The 20,851-nt window shown below is 35.8% G+C and overlaps 1 protein-coding gene across 1 annotated transcript; it reads left to right on the top strand.

Moving 5' to 3' along the window:
• Positions 1–968: 968 nt before the first annotated feature.
• Positions 969–1,803, top strand: LOC120634716. Its single transcript, XM_039905489.1, has one exon. The coding sequence runs from the start codon at positions 1,054–1,056 to the stop codon at positions 1,801–1,803; it is 750 nt and encodes a 249-aa protein (XP_039761423.1). The 5' UTR covers positions 969–1,053.
• Positions 1,804–20,851: the final 19,048 nt, after the last annotated feature.

The raw sequence follows: 20,851 nt of genomic DNA, 5'->3' as shown, positions 1-20,851 counted from the left end.
ACCAGTCCACTGTCAACAGTGTACTGTCACCAGTGTACTGTCACCTATAGGCTACTAAAACAACTCTTTAAAATTGAAACTTTCATGTATACTAGCTATCCCTCGCGACTTTGTCCGCGTATAAGTCAACCTTAAAAGACATACGACGTGGATTTTTTTTAGATTTTTTTTAAGGGAAGAACTGTGTAAAGAAATACATGATTTTATCGAAACTTTATCCCTTTAAGCAGCGCACGTAGCCTAAAAGTCTTTAAAAGGAAAAAAAACACTGATTTTGGAACATTGTTCATTAGTGCTATGCTCTTATTAGTTTATCTTAGCGTGATGATATACAGCCTTCCTCGTTAAATGGTCTATCCAACACTGAAATAATTTTTCAAATCGGACCAGTAGTTCTTTAGATCATCGCTTTCAAGTAAACAAACAAAAAAACTGTTAATGTTTATACATTAGTAAAAGATAATACACTGTTTGATGCGTAAACCTAAAAATGTGTGGCTTACGGCTCAGTTATTATTTTGTTGACATTGACACAAAACGCAAATCTAATTGTAATGCAGCGTTACGCACGGGATAATTAAACCGGGATTGTCCTGCCCGAGGTCAGGGGGGTAGGGGGATTGAGAGGGTGGGCCGGGAGAGGGGAAGACACGGGATGAATAGGGAATGACAGGGTACGAATGCGAATGACATTTATTGGAGAGTCCACGGTTTGGTGTTATAATTAGGGCTTACGCTTGCACCCTTTGACTATGCTAAGGATGGAACTTTTATATATATATAATTTACAGAAAACCATAGTAAAATAAACAATAAAACTATCCATCCATATATACGTTCAAGTATAACTAACTTTTTTCGCGGGTAGGTGTTAAAATAAAAACACATGTTTGTTAGCACTCTTGGTTTTTAATTTGATTTTATTATATAACTAAAGTTTACAGTTAATTAAATGTGCTAAAAGTTGTTCTACCTACCAGCTACTCTTTCCTACAATATTTATAAACACCAAATATAGTTCCTTCGCTTTTCGCCCTAACCTATAAAACTACAATGGAATCAATCCAACAAACTGTCACTGAGTTGGGCGAACACTTTACCCAAAGAATGGCTGAGTTCCAGCGCAGCCTCCAGAGTTCCGTTCCTGCAACCAGTCCAACATCCAACATAAATGCACAGTTTGCTGCTTTTAGAAGTTTCATCCTAAGTGCTCTTGAAGCACTTCAATCTCAAGTTCAACTCCTCTTTAAAATGCAAGATGATATGGAAATGAGAAGCAGGAGGAAGATTTTGCTTATTCATGGTGTGCCGGAGAGCAAGGGTGAGAAGTTGGATGTAACTGTCACAAAGATTTTGTCGCAGCACCTCACAATGGTTGGTATCAATGAGTCATGTGTAAATCGCTGTCACCGTCTTGGTAGTCCCAGGTCTGACAAGCCAAGGGCAATCCTCATAAAATTCAATGACCAATCATTTAGAAATAAGGTATGGTTTGGTAAAACTGGCTTTAAAAATACTGGCATAACTGTTTCTGAATTTTTGACAAAGGAACGGCATAATGTTTTTATGGCAGCTCGCAAGCGTCTTGGTATTACAAAGTGCTGGACCAAAGATGGACGTATTGTAGTTGTCGGTTCTGATGGCACACGAAATTATATAATCTCCATGGCTGAGCTCAACATTCTTGCTACCGAGTCTCAAGCTCCTGCGCAGGGGCTAAAAGCAGCTGCTTCAACTAGTTCTGCAAACCCGGATCCCAAGCTAGTCAGAGTGAATAGACTAAGGAAAGTCACTAAGCGATAGAATATAAACCATTTCCCTTTTTAAAATTCCAGTAACAATTATTGTGTTGCAATTTGTTTTTATCAGATCGCTCATTTTAGGCAAACTATTTGTAATTTGTCTAGTCTTTTTGATATTATTTTATACCGTTTGGACGGTTTATTAAAAATAACTTATTTAATTATGTCTATTGAAATATGTCACAACACTCACTAACACCATACCTACTAATTTTCATATTTAATTGACACCTGTCAAATAATTGCAATTGTTATTCTTATTTCTGCCATAGACAATTTAGACGTTTCTTTTTACGTTGTTAATATTAATTACCGGTTATTGTGAGTTCAAAGAGGATCCAAACACTTGCAGTGTTCTAGGAATCTATGAAGTGTATTATTTATACACTTTTGCATGTCATGTAAGTTTTTGTTTTGTTTTGTGTTTACTTGCTTTAGGGTTAATGCTAAATTGTAAGTCTTATATGTTGCAATCTCTTACTTAAGTAGCTGGCGGGTAAATTACCTGTATAGTTTGTACAGGAACTTTTACACGTCGTAAAGCTTAAATATTCTTATTATTACTATTATTTTTATTTTTGTTATTATTATTAATCTTATTTTTTTTATTATTATTATTATTTTTTTTAAATTTATTTTATATCACTATTTATATTTTATTTAAATATATATATATATATTTTTTATTTTTTTTTATTTATTTATTTATTTATTTATTTTTTTTTATTTTTTTTAATGTTATTTTATTTTCTTTGTTATGAGTTCAAATGACAGTACTCATGATAGATCAGATGACAACTATTTCACTGCCTCATCATCACCTTCACTTAATGAGAGCTTCCATAGTGTGTCGACTCCTCTCTGTTCCCTTCTTGATTCTACTTTTTCCCCTTTTCCAAAAAACTTTAACGTCATTCATATTAATGCTCAAAGCATTCCTGCACACTTCATGGACTTGTTAGATTCTTTTGATAATAAAAATATTCACGCTATACTTGTCTCTGAAACGTTTCTGAAACCAAACCTTCCGTCTACATCGTATTCCATTCCTAACTTCCATTTGATCCGCAACGATCGTACTGGTAAGGGTGGTGGGGGTGTTGCTATTTATCTTCGTAGTCATATCCCCTTTACGATTCTGAATTCTTCTCCTTCACAATATTCTGAGTCAGCTGAGCATATTTTTATTGAGGTGTTATTTGGCCGTCTTAAACTCTTACTCGGTGTGTTTTATAGTCCGTCGCTCTCTATAAATTATTTTGATAGCTTTGAAAATCTTCTTGAACAATATGTCGTGACTGTTGATCACACTATCATTATGGGAGACTTTAACACATGTATTATTAAGGATGACATACGTGCAAGGCGGCTCATGAACATAATAAATAGTGTTAACCTTTGTTTACTTCCAACGCAGGCCACACACTTCTTTCCAAATTGTACTCCCTCTAAATTGGACTTAATGATTACCTCGTCTGCAGAACACGTTGTCACTCACGGTCAATTTTCAGCAGATGCGTTCTCTTACCATGATCTTATATATTTGTCGTACAAAATCCGCCCTCCAAAAGTTAAGCCCACTGTTGTCATGAGACGTAGTTTTAAGAATTTCAATAATGATTGTTTCATGTCTGATCTTAATAACATTCATTGGGACTCTATTCTTGGTGCTAATACTGCTGACGACAAGATCTCCATTTTTAACTCAATCCTGACCGAACTCTTTGATAAGCACGCTCCCCTTCGTCCAATTAAACTGAAGCATCTCCCTGCGCCATGGTTGACACAAGATATCCGGGCACTGATGGCGAAGCGTAATGCTGCCAAAGCCAAGTACAAGCGCAACCCAACTGACAGCTATCTCAATAAATATAAGCATCTGCGTAACCGTTGTAATAAAATCTGCAGGGACGCACAGCGGAGCTATATTTTCTCCTCCGTTGAAAACTGTGGCAGTACTGGGATTTGGAGATTCTTGGAGACACTCGGTTTTGGCCGGCAACGCTTGAGCGCCCCATGTGACCTGGATATTGATGCTCTTAATCGCCATTTCACTTCAATTTCGCCTATGGATCCACAGAATAAATGCAGCACCTTAAGTCATCTTAAGACTCTTTCTCCTTTAAACTGCGCTCCATTTCATTTCTGTCCTATAACTCCGGCTGAGGTAAAAAAACATGTCCTGGCAATTAAGTCCAATGCTACTGGGTGTGACGGAATTAACCGCAAAATGATTTTTCTTCTCCTAGATACTGTGGCGCCAGTACTTTCGCATATTTTTAATTTCTCTTTATCTTCTGGAGAGTTTCCTAAATCTTGGCGTAAAGCTCACATTATTCCTATACCTAAGGCTAAAAATCCAATTTCTTTCTCTCAGTATCGCCCTATCTCCATTCTTCCCTTTTTATCTAAAGTATTGGAGCGCATCGTGCATTTCCAGCTTAACTCTTTCCTGGTCAATAACAATATCCTCAGTCCGTATCAGTCCGGTTTTAGACGCGGCCATAGTACTGTAACTGCTCTTGTTAAAGTTTGTGACGATATACGGGCTAATATGGACAATCAGCTTATTACAATCCTTGCTTTATTAGATTTCAGCAATGCCTTCAACACTGTGGATTTTGATATCCTCCTTGCTATTCTCAAATCCATTAACATCTCAGAGGCAGCTATTGATTGGTTCCATAGCTACTTAAATGGACGTCAGCAATGTGTTTATAGTCAAAATAAATTCTCCTCCTATTCTTCTCTCACTGCTGGTGTTCCTCAAGGTGGCGTCCTCTCCCCTCTTCTATTTGCTATTTTTATAAACACTGTTTCAAAACAACTTTCTTCCAGCTTTCATCTCTATGCCGATGACTTACAAGTTTATATTGGATCCCCCTCACACAGTATTTGTGAGGGCATTGCTGAGGTTAACAATGAACTACTCAGTATCTACACATGGAGTAATTCATATGGGCTATGTGTTAATCCCAATAAGTCACAAGTAATTATTATTGGCAGCCGTCAGCAATTAGCAAAAGTTAATTTTAGCACTCTTCCTTCTGTTCGCTTTAACTCTACTGATTTGCTTCTTAGCACTACAGTAAAGAATCTCGGCCTGCTTATGGATACCACCCTATCCTGGTCACCTCAAGTAGCTGAGGTGAGTCGTAAAGTTTTTGCTTCGATCGGTTATTTAAAACGTTGGAAAAATTTCCTTCCAGTTAAAACGAAAATTTCTCTTGCACAATCTCTTCTTCTTCCGTTACTTGACTACGCTGACTCATGCTATCCTGATCTTACCGAAGAACTGCTGAACAAACTCGAGCGCCTACAAAATTTATGTATCCGGTTTGTTTTTGGACTGCGTAAATTTGACCACATTTCGGAGTACCGGGTTAGACTTAAATGGCTGCCGATCAGATTGCGTCGTGAACTTCATCTCCTCTCATTCTTGTACTCTATCCTAAATAATCCAGTTACACCCTCGTACCTTAAATACCGTTTTCGCTATATTTCTGATTCTGCCTCACATACTGACCTCCGATCTCGGCACGATAACCGCCTGGTACTCCCATTTTGCAAAACCAAGTTCTTCGGTAACTCTTCCACTTTTAAGGCTGTTGTTCTTTGGAATAATTTGCCTGCTGACATCCGTAAAAGTCAATCCCTTCCCATATTTAAATGTCGTCTTAAAGACTACTATCTGTCTTTGAGTGATGTAATTTGAACAAATATCGTAATTAATGTGTTTTTTTTTTTTGTATTTTTCTTTTTTCATTATTTAATTATGTATGTATTTATATATATATTTATTATATATGTATTTATATATTTATTTATATTATATGTATGTCTATTTATTGCCGAATATATATGTATATTATATGTAGTATAATTGCACTATCCCGCTCTCTTGCAGCTTTTCCTTCTGTCAGAGGTTGCCTGTAAGAGATTGCTTGCAGCAATAAGGCCGCCTTTGCATGCCTACAATTCTTGTTGTTGTTTATTCTATATTTTATGTATATTCTGATGTTTGTGTGCAATAAAGTATTTCTTCTTTCTTCTTTCTACGTTCAACCATCCATACATCCATCCTAACAAAATTTTGCATTTACAATATTAGTGAGTTGTGTCCTTTATCTCCGACAATATTTATCAGATCTTCATTAAAATTAGACGATATATGCTTGATAGTATACACGTTTAAGTAAATAAAGAATTATAAAAATCAGTTCAAATCTAACGGAGCTATGAAGTAAAATTTATAAAAAATTTCATCCCGTTTCCCGGAGGAAAATTGAATAAAATTTGGTTAAGTGGTAGCTGGTATGCCGGCATCAACATATAGGTAAAAAATATTATCTTTAGTACTTTACAGTGCGTTATCGAATATAGAATATCTTTATTTGCAAAATACACGTTTTAAAGCTGTTACATATTTAAAAAGGTTTTAGGTTACAGTGCATTGCCACACATGGCGTGCAAAATGGAAGCATCATGTGAATAATGCAACAAATGTCATTTCGTAGTTAATAATCATTAACAGTATAAAAGTTCTTATTTTAACCATTTTTTGAGTTCAGATCGATTAGCTTAGTTTATTTTAATTTTATTTATAAACAGTAGCGATATATGACAGATTTTCAAATGATAACAAATTCATTATTAAATAAATTAATTAATTAAAATTCAACACAATTCAATTTAATTCGGTATTAATATGCCAGTAAAATTTTATGTCAAATAGTAACATCATGTATGTTTATACCTTATTTGTATTTATATATAATATATTTATATAATGATATATATTTGCCTGGAAGAAACCGCTATGTAGCAATAAGGCCACCAAATTGTACTCTCTTGCTCTATGTTTATATCTCTGTAACTACTTTTTTTCTTTGGTGTACAATAAAAGTGTATTCATTCATTAATTATAAAATATTAATTAGTATTATTTCATTCAATAAATCATATTTATTAGACACAGAACCACGGGTTTTTCCGACTCCCATTCATAACACAATTCCCGACAAACTAAAACTAGGTCATATAATCACAGCGGCGCGTATATCACACTACATCATACCGGACACACGAAACCAATCACCGCGCCCGACACAGACAAAGGGCGCGTGTAAATTGCCAAATGACTTTGACAAGGATTTTTTATCTGTGCAATTCGGACGGGCAATTTGTATGGCGCTACAATGAATGAACGAATGAATGGAATCGAATTCACGACCACTTTATTTTTACACTAAATAAATATAGCTTTACGCGTGTTTTGTCGAATTCAATTCAAAAGATAAATAAATGGATGAATAAAAAAAAAACTAACTTTCATGCTTTTAACTATTAGAGTTGACGCAAATGGTGTTCATGTTTTTTAAACCCCTGGCGCAAACACGAGGGGGTATTATAGGTTTGACGTGTGTGTGTGTAAGTTTGTTCGATTTCGATTTTGCGGTTTTGTTTTTATTTTGTTTTATAGATGAATTTATTAGTCGGTCAGTGTCCTTGGCGACGTTTGATAAAAATAAATGTTTACATTTTTTTTCACAACTCCCTCAATATGGGTCTCAAATGAAAGGGGCTTGACTAGTAGAATACTATAAACTATGATAAATTCAAATCCAAAATAACCGCCACCACAAATTGGGTTATTACAATTTTTTCAACACTCTATTAATATCAAATGATAGGGCTGGCTAACTAAACTTTATAAATATATAGCATGGATGTTTGTTATTCAATCGCTCATAGCAAAATCAGTGAGTCAAAGCATTCGAATATCATTCCGGACCATTTCGGAAAAGTTTCTCTTCGCATTAAACTCAATGTAATTATTTCTCTGCTTTTTTTATTCGACTACCCACTAGCCTTTGACTGCAATCTCCCCAGGTGTTAAGTGAAAATACTGTCTAAGATGAGCTAGTCAGATAGGGGTGTGGCACCCTTTTCTTCGCGGCATCGCATCGGAATGCTAAATCTCTTGGCGGTACATCTTTGTCATAAACTCCTACTAACCGAATCAGAGAAAATACGAAAATTGTTCCGCCGGGCATCAAACCCGAAACTTCCGCTTATAAAACCGCAGCGTGCGCCAGGGAAGTCTTCGTAAATCGGTCAAGAAAATTTAAAAAAAACGAATAGATAATCGCCCTTTTTCGGAGTTCGGTTGAGAACTCAAATCAATACGTGCCATTACCATTCGTCTAGTTATCCAGTCGTCCGCCCCCCGCCCCGCGGCTCATCCCGCCCCCCCCCCCCCCCCCCCCCCCCGCATTGGGCTTTAATTAAATCATGCGTTCGACTTAATCATTATAATTAGATTGTATACCGTTAGTCTGTGTGGACGGGAATTTACGAAACCAATTATTTTAATGGCGTATTTGATGACGCTTTTCGGGAAAAGGTCTCTTAATGCTTATACTTTGTATTTGCAGTATACATTTTAGAACATGTTGAATGAACGAATGAATGAATGAAAAATGAATACACTTTTGTGGTGCACTAAATAATAGAACAGACAAATAACAGAACACAGCGTATACAACTTGAGCGGCCTCGTTCAGATATACTTTAAAACAAGGTTATGAGTTCTAAAAGAGTAAATAATAGCGTGCTTTATATTCACCGGATACACCCGGCATGGGACTCCTCTCAGAATGGTCTTCGACCACCACGCTGGCCAAGTGCGGATTGGTAGACTTAAAAACCTTTGAAAACGTTATCTAGACCTCTCAGGCATGCAGGTCAATAAATAAATAAATATACTACAACAGTACATATGTCGCCATCTAGCCCCAACGTAAGTGAAGCTTGTGTTATGGGTACTAAGATGTCTGATAAATATTTTTATAAATAATATAATATACGAACATTCATGTTCATCACACAAAAATATTCATGTTGTGGGAATCGAATACACGGCCTTGGAATCAGAAAGTAAATTCAAAGTCAGGTTTATTAAAAAAGGCACATATATGGCACTTTTGATGCGTACATTACATGTAAAATATAACATAGAAGTGAGTTGATAGCGATAAATGAATTCGTCAACTTGAAACTAAAGCTACGAGGGTTCCAAACGCGCCGTGGTCTAAGAAGAAGCAATTCGCTGCCCACTGTGCCAATCGGACGTCAAATTATCTTCCAACAACCCAACCCTTATGAGGCAATTACATATATGTACCCTGAAAACATTACAATCTGTCGTGTAAAAAGACCTTTAACTTTAATTGATACTTCATCAATAGCCCATAACAGTCACCACGTACGTCGCACGCGGTTAGTTAATAGATAGATAGATACATAAAGTCTTTAGTGTACAAATTAAAAGCGAAAACAAGAAATAACAAAACAATAAAAATATATTTATAAGATGCGCAAAGGCTTATCGCCTTAAGCGATCTCCTCCAGACAACCCTTTATGGTAGAGAATTAGGTTAGGGAAAACGGGAGAGTGCAACCAGTGATACAATTAAGTTAAATACATATAATTATATATATGATATATATAAAGTAGTTAATATTTATTTACTATAAATCAAATTTCACGCGATTGTTATAGCTAATCGTACAATTAAATGTTGGCTGACTCCAGCAGATCAATAAGGCTCCATGACCTACATGTGCAGGGTAAGCTAAGCGGCGTGCGACTCGCCCAAATGTTATCACTAATCCCGTTTTGATAACATGATGCTTGCTCACATATACGTAACGAAATGAATGAGTGCGTGAATTAATTAATGTGTTATGGAATGAACTATTGAACGGATGAATGAAAACACTTTTATTGCACACCAAAAAAATAACAGAAAAATAGTAACAAAACGTATATAGTTTCATATATTAAAGGTAAGCTTATAGAAAAGTGCTATTATAGTATAAAGTACTACGTAATCCATTAAAAAGCTTGGGTTGAATGGTTGCTCTTCTAATAATTTTAAATGACAATGTGAAATGGTGATAACAAAAAAACATCCGGATAAGTTTGTTGTGGGCTTCTTCTTGTAGTTTTAAGTTAACGAATATGGTTATCGCCATCATCTAACTGCCGTATAATTCTCATGTAATGTTCGCATCACAGGTGCCACCTATGGGCCTAATTGAATAAAGATAGTTTTGACTTTGACTTTGAAATCATGGTTCCAAATGCTAAAAGTACATAGGTAATACTGCTATAAAATTTTCGTAGTGGTAGAGTTTTTTGTGGCAGAGCTCGTCTGGAGCACTACTGCTTTTTAATTGCATTGAAGCGGTGATAGCCCAGTGGATACGACTTCACTTTAGGGGGACCGAGTTCGAATTCCAGCACGCACCTCTAACTTTTCTAAGTTATGTGCGTTTTAAGAATTATTTTTTCTTTTTTTTCGAAAATGTTTAGTATAAAAGCTCCGAAAAAACCGCAGAGGTTTGTCCTCGGTGCCTTTAATTAAAATATCAATTACTTCAACGGTGAAAGAAAACATCGTGAGCCGCATGCCTGAGAGTTCTCCATAATTTTAACTTCTCGGTAATGGATATGATGAAGCAGTTTCAGCTAAACTGTACCGGTCTGAACGGTGTGGTTGCCGGTGTAATTACAGTCACCTCAGGCTTAACACCTACGCCAAGTTACGATCTCACTGCTTCGTCATTTACCTCCAAGTGAGATTGCAGTGAAGTATTAATTCGAAGAGGAATATAAAAATAAACAAGTTTTCCTATAATAAACCTACGAGAACGTATCGGTTGGTCGCAATTTCGTCCGCATAGAACATTTGATTTCCCGAGAGAATAAGCATTATTCCGGAGACAGCCTATGCCCGCTTCCACGAAGTAAACCACAGACAAACTTTGCGGTTCGTCTTTGCTTGTACCTAGTAACAACAGACGAACCTAAGCGCATGGCCAACAAAAGTAAAATATCATACCATTTTTGGCTAAACTGAAAAGTCTTGGTAATCGTATCTTACTTATTTATAAAATTACCAGTATTTGTGACTATAAGTAAAATGTTACATCAATAATCAGCTTGTATTGTACGAATTGTTTTCACGTCTGTAATACGAGTGAAAACATAAACTTAAACTGTTAAATGTAAAAAGGCACCCACGAAACAGGAATACCTAGTGTGGGTACCGTCGAATACATCGAATCTGTAAATGTAAATATTGTTAAATTTTTTGCCAGCTTTTTGATAAGCTAGTTTTTCGATATTATATGGGATATACTTTGGATAATGTGCTCAGAAACTATTTAGTCTCATTCCCTTGTAATAGTCTGTATTTTATTAATAGTTAAAGTCAAGTCAAATATATTTTAATTCAAATAGGCACATAGATGGCACTTTTGATGCGTACGATCACTCCTGTCACATGTAAAATGTGACATAGGAGTGAGTTGATGGCGATAAATAAATTCGTCAACTTAAAACTAAAGCTACGAGGGTTCCAAACGCGCCCTGGTCTAAGAAGAAGCCCACAACAAACTTAGCCGGTTGTTATTTTTTTTTTCGTTATTACCATCTCTACTAAAGAACTACTACACTATTAAAGAAGCAACCTGGTTAGAGCAATTATTTACACCCAAGCATTTTTATCGTTGACGTAGTCCTTAATACTATAATAGGACTTTTCTATAAGCTTACGTTTAATACAAACTTTAAACTTTTTCAGAGACATTGCAATATTTGTCAATATTGCAATGTTGCAAATTAATGTAAAATTGTATACAATTTCCTTTAAATGAATTACTTATTATGTAGTCTAGTATATTGCAAAGCAAGTTTATTTTTGCTTCTAATGTTCAAATTATTACAGTCAGACAGTTATAATCAACAGACTCAGCAGATTGTCAATTGGTAAGTAGAAAACTATTGTCTATGAAGCAGGCAACACTTCGCAGGGCATGCAAGTAGCACGTCCAGCAGAGTGCCGACCTGTGTCTGTAAACCTGAGGCGTAGGTGTTAAGCCTCACGTGCCTGTGACTACATCGTCGACCAGAAATAGGCATGGCGTTAGTACTTCCTCGGTTGAGCATGTCACAGAAAGCTTTGCTACTACTGTAACAAGTGGATTATTCTTTGTATACTATATATTGAGATATATTGAGATTGAGATGGTATAGCCACTACAAACAGACTGACGTGACGTTTCAAAAGGGCATATAAACTAGGACCACTATAAAAAAAAAGTAATAAAAATCTGCCTAGTTTTAAGTATATAGTGATTAGTAAACAGAACAGCCACTAATATGACTGTAACGTTATGTTATAACTATTTAAGAACCGTGTACTAATAGACGTAAATTTACGTAACGTAGATGAATCTTTCTATATTCGGTTTGGTAAGTTTCATGTTTATCCACCTTTTCGCGGAGTATTGCAAATTAAATTTTCGTAATTTTGCATAAATTTCCTATTTTGGATTAACATTACAAATATTGGGCTTTGAGAATTTTACCGATGTAGCATTTTTACTTTCGGGAGAATAATAAAAATTGTTTCCATTTAAAAAATGCATTAATAATTTATAATTAACATTATAAAAAGAAATATCACTCATTTTTTATATCGCGCCGAGACCTGAACACGCTTTTTCAAAAGCGTAATTCATACATGTGCCCGTAATTAGAACCCATTTGAAAAGATCTTCGCGTGGCACATATTTCCCATATATTGCGGCTAAATTAAACGTAATATTTATATTTAATAAACATTATATTCAAATTATATTCATGAGCTGAAAACTGCGTGAAATATTTCGTGTCAAAAATTAATAATAAACCGCATGCGTTAAAGATTCCATTCACGGGTGATCCTTATTTTGACGTGACAACGTCTTATAATTCGATGGAGCCGGCTGCACGAAAAAACATGACGTATGCGGCGTTACCTCGCTCTGAGGCGTTCCACTCAAGGCTTGAAGTGCAAGCGAGAGCGCGGAAGAGAGCGACAAAGAGTTACAGGCGGCCTCCGCGTTCGACGTCTGTCTCTCTCCTACTTGAGTGAGCGATGCGTCCGCGTGGACAGCTTCTATACAATAATACATTTACATGTTTTCGGCAAGGATGAAGTGAAAAGTGAATGTGGTGTTAATTGTTTATATCAAACAAATAAAATTAAAATTTTCTTTTGAAAAATGCAACCATTCCATCAGTATTTTCTTACGACGTTGTCACATTCAACTATCGTCAGTAAGCCGACTTTACAGACAACCAATTTTTTTTTTTTAAGAAAATAGCATTATTAAAATATTAATGCTTTAAAAGATGTTGTCTATTTAAATTTTAATTTTAATTGGCAAAGCCACTTAGTCCGCGCTTGCCAGAGAGAGGTGGGATCAATTCGATTACGAATTTGTTTATATGCATTTCTAATTTATATTGCATTTGGTATAGAACAAGATTTTTTCGTTTATTCTTACCTGTATTGATGAAATCAGTTTATTTGGCTTTTAACCAGATAAATATAATAAATGCTCTGAAAGTATTTATTTCCACCATCAATGGATTGTGAAGATCCAGAAAATCCCGTAACACGGCGGATAAGGAAGAGGAAATGGGGAAACGAGACCTGTCCGCTTACATCGGCTTACTGCTACTAGTGGGAAATTGTAGTCACTCGCTATTTATGTACTCAGGACTGGAGGAAGTATGTGAGAAATAAAATAGACTTTATTCTTCAAATCGAGTCTTCTGTTACAGTTGTTTTGTGAAGTGGGTAATTTATCAAATTCTTAATAACTTTAACTTGACAATTGCCATTTCATTACATTGATTTTTTTATTGTAACGATTAATATAAGATAAAAGCTGGCGATATTTTGCTGAATTCCACGGTCAACTTCATGACTTAACAATTGTTCATTGTAAAGATCCGGAACATCTCCTGGAGGTGCTCCGGTGTCGGATTACATTCACGAAGATCAGTTTTTTGTGGAGTATAACGAATAAATATTATAATATATAACATTATAAATTAATATTATAAAGAATAAATATTATATTTTATTATAAATTAAACCACGACTTTACAATCTCCGGGCTAAATCGAATTCTGGACCTCATGATCTGCAGCCAAACATGCTAACCACTAGACCAACGACGCAGTTTTTCAATTCCTAAACATTAAGTTTGACAAAGTTCAAACCGAGATATTAACGACAAAAACACCCTTGAGATAAATATATATAGAGATACTTACCTTCGGGCACATATATTATATACCACACCCTATGTACCAAGCCTACGTACGATCACTTCGGAGCAATTACCGATCCGACCTGTCACACACATGACACTAGCCGAAACGCACTTTACCGACAGGCGAAAATAATGCTAAACATTTTTTTCGTTCATGTACCTACTCGTATCTAGCTATGTGACTATGTTAATGACACCTTCAGCAAGATATAAACTCGTTTTAGTACCTGATTAGTAATGGTAACTTCACGTTTTAATTTTATATATTTTGTTTTCCAACATTTTAAGTATTATATACTATGACTACACCACTACTCTAATAGGCGTAACGACAAATTTTGGGAAACTGCCCTATGATGTTCGGAAGTATCTACTATATTATAGAAATTAAAGATTATTTTGTATAGGCAGCGATTTTCGAAGTTCAAGCGGTACAAAGTTATGTTCATATAGAGGTTCATTCGGCGTTTCACCTGCTATGGCGGATCGCTTGATTTGCAGTTTTATTTATATTGAAAATAAGTAACAATCTCAATAAATAGTGTGTAAGTGTGATAAGTGGCGTGAGGTTAAAGGTATTTACAATAACTTGTTTGTAAAACAAACTAGTTTTTTGAACTACCTTTAACAATATAAGGATATCTGAACTGCACGCCATTGACCCGTTTGTAATTATTAAGGCTTAAAACCGTTCACCGTTCTTTATCTTCTCCTTTTTTATAAATTCGTTTCAAATCATTGGCAATATTAAAGCCAGCGGTTAATATTAATCTCATGTAGATAGATATGAGTAAGCGATACCAGCCAATTAAAAAGCACTTAAGTTTATAAAATACTGGGATAAAATTCACAAGATTCAGATAAGGTATCTGTCTTCGTTCTAACGAATCATATAATTTAATGTAGCTTGAACAGAATTAAATACTAGAAGTAATAACAGTAATTTAGTGATAATTCTACATATTTCGCAAATAGAATTTTCGGTCATATTTACTTAGGTCTTATTCAGTGAGTCGCCTTCTAGTTTTCTGGATCTATTGTACATAGTCCTGCTATTTTTCTCTGTGGGTTACAACAAAAGTGTCAAGTTATTCATGTCTAACATCTGCAGAGCGTCCCAACTTAAGACCTCATCATTGGTGCATAAAAACGTTTTTTTTTTTAAATTTAATAATATGCATGTTGCTCCCATCATTTCGACTGGAGAATGGTGGGAGCAACATGGCAAAGACGAAACGAATTGATGAGGCATTCATCCAAAGGGCGTACTGAAAGTTCGAAACTGTTATCATTTTTTTTTTTAGTAATATTTAATATAAGGAACATGTTATCTAAATAAAGAAAAAAAAAGATGTCGGTTGCCGTGAACACGCGTGGAAATTGTCTGCTCTTTTATGCATATTTGTTTTATTGTCCGTGGCGACTCTGGAGTCATGGAGTCTTTATTGCAAAACATTATTGCGTGGCATGTCAAAGCAGTTAATTGCCTCATCTTGTGACAGAAGGGCTGGCTCTTTTTTTTGCGCAATGATTCAGCTCGGCTGTTCAGCGTGAAAATGCAGCATTCTTGGCGCCATTCCACGTGCGCATGGCATGCTTGTACAGTAATGAGTTAAGTTATAAGTTGTATTATTGTATCTCTAATAAAACTACCAGAAGTTGTATACGGATAGAATCGCGGTGTAATGCTAGTTTAAACATAAAGAGATGTAAGTACATCGCACCCTCGCAGTTTTGCCATAACTGTTACTGTTTACGAGGTCGTTCAGGCTACGATATCAAAATACTTTCACATTTCGTGTATAGGCTAAGGTTTCTTGAACGTTCCATTTCATATTATTTATACTAATATTATAAAGCTGGAAAGTTTTTTTGTTTGACGCTTATATCAGGAACTACCAAAATAAACAATATAAGTATAAATAAATAAATAAACATACTACGACAATACACACATCGCCATCTAGCCTCAAAATAAGCGTAGCTTGTGTTGTGGGTACTAAAATAGCTGATGAATATTTTTATGAATATAATAAATTCAAAATTCATTTATTTCAAGTAGGCCTAATATAAGCACTTTTGAAACGTCAAGTCTGTCTGTATGTAGTGACTCTACCACCAATACGCATAAATATTTTTAAAATACAGATAAACCTGAATGTCTAGGACACTGAATAACAGTCATGTTCATCACATAAACATTTTTCCAGTTGTGGGAATCGAATCCACGGCCTTAGATGCAGAAAGCAGGCTGTCGTGCATATAGCCTATATATATATATATATATAGGCTATATATATATATATATATATAAAGATATATAGCCTATTTATATATTATATATTATATAGGCTGTCCTATATATATATACAAATAATTGACAGCCTGCTTTCGCCGCCGCTGCTTGGCGGCAGAAATAACCATGGAGGTAGTGTGACCATGATTATATTATTTTATATTCATTTATTTGGTTAATAATATAATTAAGAAAAAATTAAATTACTTAACAGCTGTATTATTATAGGTAGTTAACTCTTTATCTAAACTATATTACAAGTGTTGTTACCTTTCTCTACGAGTGCTGTATGTATATGCCTTAAAAATAACAGCGCACTGTTATTTTGTCTCCGATGGCAGTGTACGCGTATGCACGTAGGGCGCCTCTCGTCACATTATAGATTACCCTGCCCGCCTGCGCCGGTAGGGGGGCCAGCATGCAGGAGAATGTAGGACGCAGCTGATTGACATTTAATAATAGTACTAGTGGAGCTTTTTGTGACAGAGCGAATTGCTACAGCCATGCTTATTTCTAACATTCGAATAAGTAGTTTCCTCACTTATTCATTCATTCATAGGGACTAAGACACTTGACACTTGTGAGGTTTCTTTGAATTTGAGTTTCATACAAGACTGAAATGTATCGAAAATGCACCCGTATTCAAAATTCAAAATTCATTTATTTCAAGTAGGCCTAATTAATAAGCACTTATGAAACGTCAAGTCTGTTTGTAGTGACTCTACCACCGGTTCGGAAGGCAGATTCCACTGAGAAGAGCCGGCAAGAAACTCATCAGATTGCTCTTTTCCAACATCATTTTAAAGTTTAACAATCTTTAGAATTTTTCTGTTTTGTGAGAGATGGGAGCAGAGCAGCCTTATCGTTTAGGAATTCATCATATCAAAATACCCATAAGCCCCATGTTATAAAAATTGGCTGTGAATCAAATATAATTTTATTATTACCTAATTAAATAAGAATTATTAGCACATTCGTTAAAATGTATTCACATTGTGCCACACATCACAATGTCAACGACACGAAACCAACGTATGTTATTTGTGGCACAACCTAGACAAAGGTGCCAGCTAAGAATTGCGCTGCATGAGCCAGTGGGAGGATACAGCGCTGATTTTTAGTTTGCATCTTGTACCAGGTGACACTACGGAAATGCACAGCCATGTACTGACCACATTTACTATTTTAATTAACTAATAGACTAGCTAAAGTTTATATAAGTAACAAAAGAAAGTGTTTTTCCTTTTACGCCTTTGGTTGCCTGGAAGAAATCGCTATATCGATAAGGCCACCAAATTGTACTCTCTTCCTTTATGTTTATATCTCTGTAACTACTTTTTTATCTTTGGTGTACCATAAAAGTGTATTCATTCATTCAAAGAAAACAAACAAATCATAATTAAATAAATCTGATATGAGTTTACTATGTAATTTTTTTGTCCGCTAAGCCACGACAGATATGGATTTTCGATTTATTTCGATTTAGGTTGCCCAAATAATGCTTTTTCCAAACATGTTGAGCAAAGGTGTTATTTTGTGCGTGTAAAAGCTGTCCAGAAAGAAATCCGCGATATTAAGAACGCATGGTTCTAACAAAGGCGCGTGGGCTCATCTAAAACGTGCCCTCACACCTGTCGAGCGGTGCACTGTACTGCGGCGTGAGGCGTGACATATTTTTATGAATAACTAAATAAACTACGAGTACTCCATTTTATTTTACGCTGGGCCTGTGACTTTGTCGGCTGAAAACAGAAATAGTATTTGTTCCGCTGCTCCAAAGCCCAATCTACTAATATGTACTGCTTTGCCACTGACAAGTGATCGTTAAACCCCGCTCACCAATTTTGGAATTGAGGTTTATTGCTATAAATTTCCTGTAAGAGTCGCCTGTGGGATATTCGTAGGCTTAGATAATAGTGTTGGTAACAATAGTTTTTATTGATGAATTATATGAATATATGAATATAATAATATGAATTATATTTCATTATAATTTTAATTTTTTCTTGAAAACCATCCAATAATTAAATAAAAATTAATAGCGTATTTGTAAAAATCCTAATCAGTTTGATAAAATATCTGGCAAATATGAATTTGTAGTTATTTAAAGTGAATTTATATTTTCTAAAGTTTAATTATTTACCTCGTTTATAAATTTACTGTAACACAAGTAAATTGTACTAACATATATTCTACGACAAACCTCGTATCATCGCCTGCCTGTTACCCGACTCCTAAGGGTCGTAGGATCATGTTGAAGCCTATAACCTTTCTGAGGGACTTTATATATCAAACCAAAAAACCGGCTATAGTATCAGAGAGTTCAAACAAAGTAATAAAAAATAACCTTTGCAGCTATTTTTATTAACATATAGATCTTTATTTGGAACAGTTACTGTGGCAATTAAATATTAGCAATGGTGGCACTGCAATAGTAAAAATTGTGCTGCATGTACCACCGCCCACCTCCGAGTAATAGTACACTAATAATACAAATGTTCCACTAGATTTAGTGTATTTTATATGTATATGTGTGTCTGCGTGTGTGTGTGTGTGTATTATGAGGATGCATTATAGAGATAGATATAGATATAGTCAGCCATTCTTGTAATATATCTATCTCAAAAATGGAAACGATTTCAATCAAGAAGATTCAGATGAATGATGTATCTTAAGTTTACGTGTTTCTAAGACTTTCCTAAAAAAACGCAATTTTACGCTGTTCTAACATACCTTACGAAATCGCATTGTTTTTATGAGATGCTAGCATACTGGTACAATACTTACCTCAAATCTTTCTATAAGGAGGATGGATTTCCGCAAAGTAACGCCTGCTTCCATCCAATAACTAAGATCATACAAAATAACACCCATCATCCATTAAAGAACGTTGCCCATTTGAACCGCTTACAAGGAAACTTCGTGATATCTTTTCGTCCAAAATTCCTTCATCACTGCCAACACGCACTATTTAAAGACCGACGAATTACGGCTCCTGAAATATTGTCGCTTGCGATCAGCGTCAAAGTAAGGCCTTAGTTCACGCCGTGGGCGATAGAGAGAGCTATGCTCGGAATATCTCTACGTAACCAAATCAGAAATGCAGAGATACGTAGAAGACCTAGACTTACCGATATAACTCAACGAGTCCATAAGCTGAAGTGGCAACGGGCGGGGCTCATAGCTCAGAGTACCGATGGACGAAGTACTGGTAAACGAAGTGTTGGCCGATCCTCGTTAAGGTGGATAAACGACATCAAGTCAGTCGCTGGGATCCGCTGAAAACCCAGCCAAAAAACAAAAAGCCGCCTGGGACCGTGGATTTTAGAACTCCTCAACCTATTTATTTATTTTATTAATACACTTTATTTGTACACCACAAATAGGAACAAAAAACAATGGACACAACAAACACCTATGTCCAGCAGTGACTTCAATTGAAGCGATGATTATAAAATTAAATCTTTCATGTTATTTATCCCCAGGCTGCGTCACTCTCGGACAAAGAAGCAGTCGATTTCACGAGCGAATCACATTACCGGTTATTGCAATCAATTCAAAATGAATCCATCCAATTTGGACGCATACAAATTTTAATAAGCGTTCCAAATTGCACAGATACATGGACGGTAATCCGAATTTAATATTCCGTGTGCACAGCATACACTATGTTATGTTTGCCCCTATGTTAGTATTTAAACAGGATGCGATTTCCGTATTGTCTGAATTATTAGTCACTTCTCTTCTCTATTAGTCACTCTTCGTCCGCGTTTGTTATACTTTTTACGAATCCCGTGGGTATTGTCGGTTTTTCTGGGTCATATCAACAAAGGACAACTAAACAAATACACTTTCGTATTTATAATAAACTAGCTTCAGCCCGCGACTTCATCTGCGCGGACTTCAGAATTGTTTCTAAAGGCTTCGTTTTTCAACGTTCGTTGTTAACAATTTTTAATCCTACCATGGGAACTATTTGAGAGATCGGTATAGAAATACATGCCCTTTTCCTTAGCGTAGGTGATGTGCATAAAAAAATTCCATGCTGTCTGCCCGCGGCTTCACTCGTAAACAATTTTCAATTTCCCTCGGAAATTACTATTAAAGGAAGCCTGTGTTCTTTTTCATGTCAAAGGCCACATTTCATCCAAATCCGTTCAGCCGTTTTTGATGTATAGTGTGATATGATAATAGTAATGAGGATTAGTAAGGTTTGATACCTGAAGTAAATAAGTTATTTGGTCGTTTTGGTAGGATGTAAAGGAGAGATGATATTTAGTGTAGGCAGTGGGCGTGGCAAATAGCTCGGAAAACCGATGGATGCTGGGGACCCAAAGGTGCTGGAATGGACATGTCAGACTAGCGAACGCAGCGTTGGTAGACCCCCGGCGAGGTGGACAGATGACCTGAAACATGTGATCGTACTCCAGGAGCAGCTGGACTAAAGCGACACAAATTATGGTATTTGGAAATTTACAAAAGACCTATGTCCAACAGTGGACGTCCATTTGTTGTCATGGTGAAATTTACCCGCGCGTCATATTTCTTAAAACAACTTTTGTTACGACCCTAA

Source organism: Pararge aegeria, chromosome 25 (genome assembly GCF_905163445.1).
Source record: "Pararge aegeria chromosome 25, ilParAegt1.1, whole genome shotgun sequence".
NCBI classification, from domain to species: Eukaryota; Metazoa; Arthropoda; class Insecta; order Lepidoptera; family Nymphalidae; genus Pararge; species Pararge aegeria.
The sequence above is the reverse complement of the archived record's forward strand: the minus strand, read 5'-3'. Positions and strand labels throughout refer to the sequence as shown.

Coding starts and splice junctions, on each gene's coding strand:
- LOC120634716 (XM_039905489.1), top strand. CDS start 1,054: ATGGAATCAATCCAACAAACTGTCACTGAGTTGGGCGAACACTTTACC.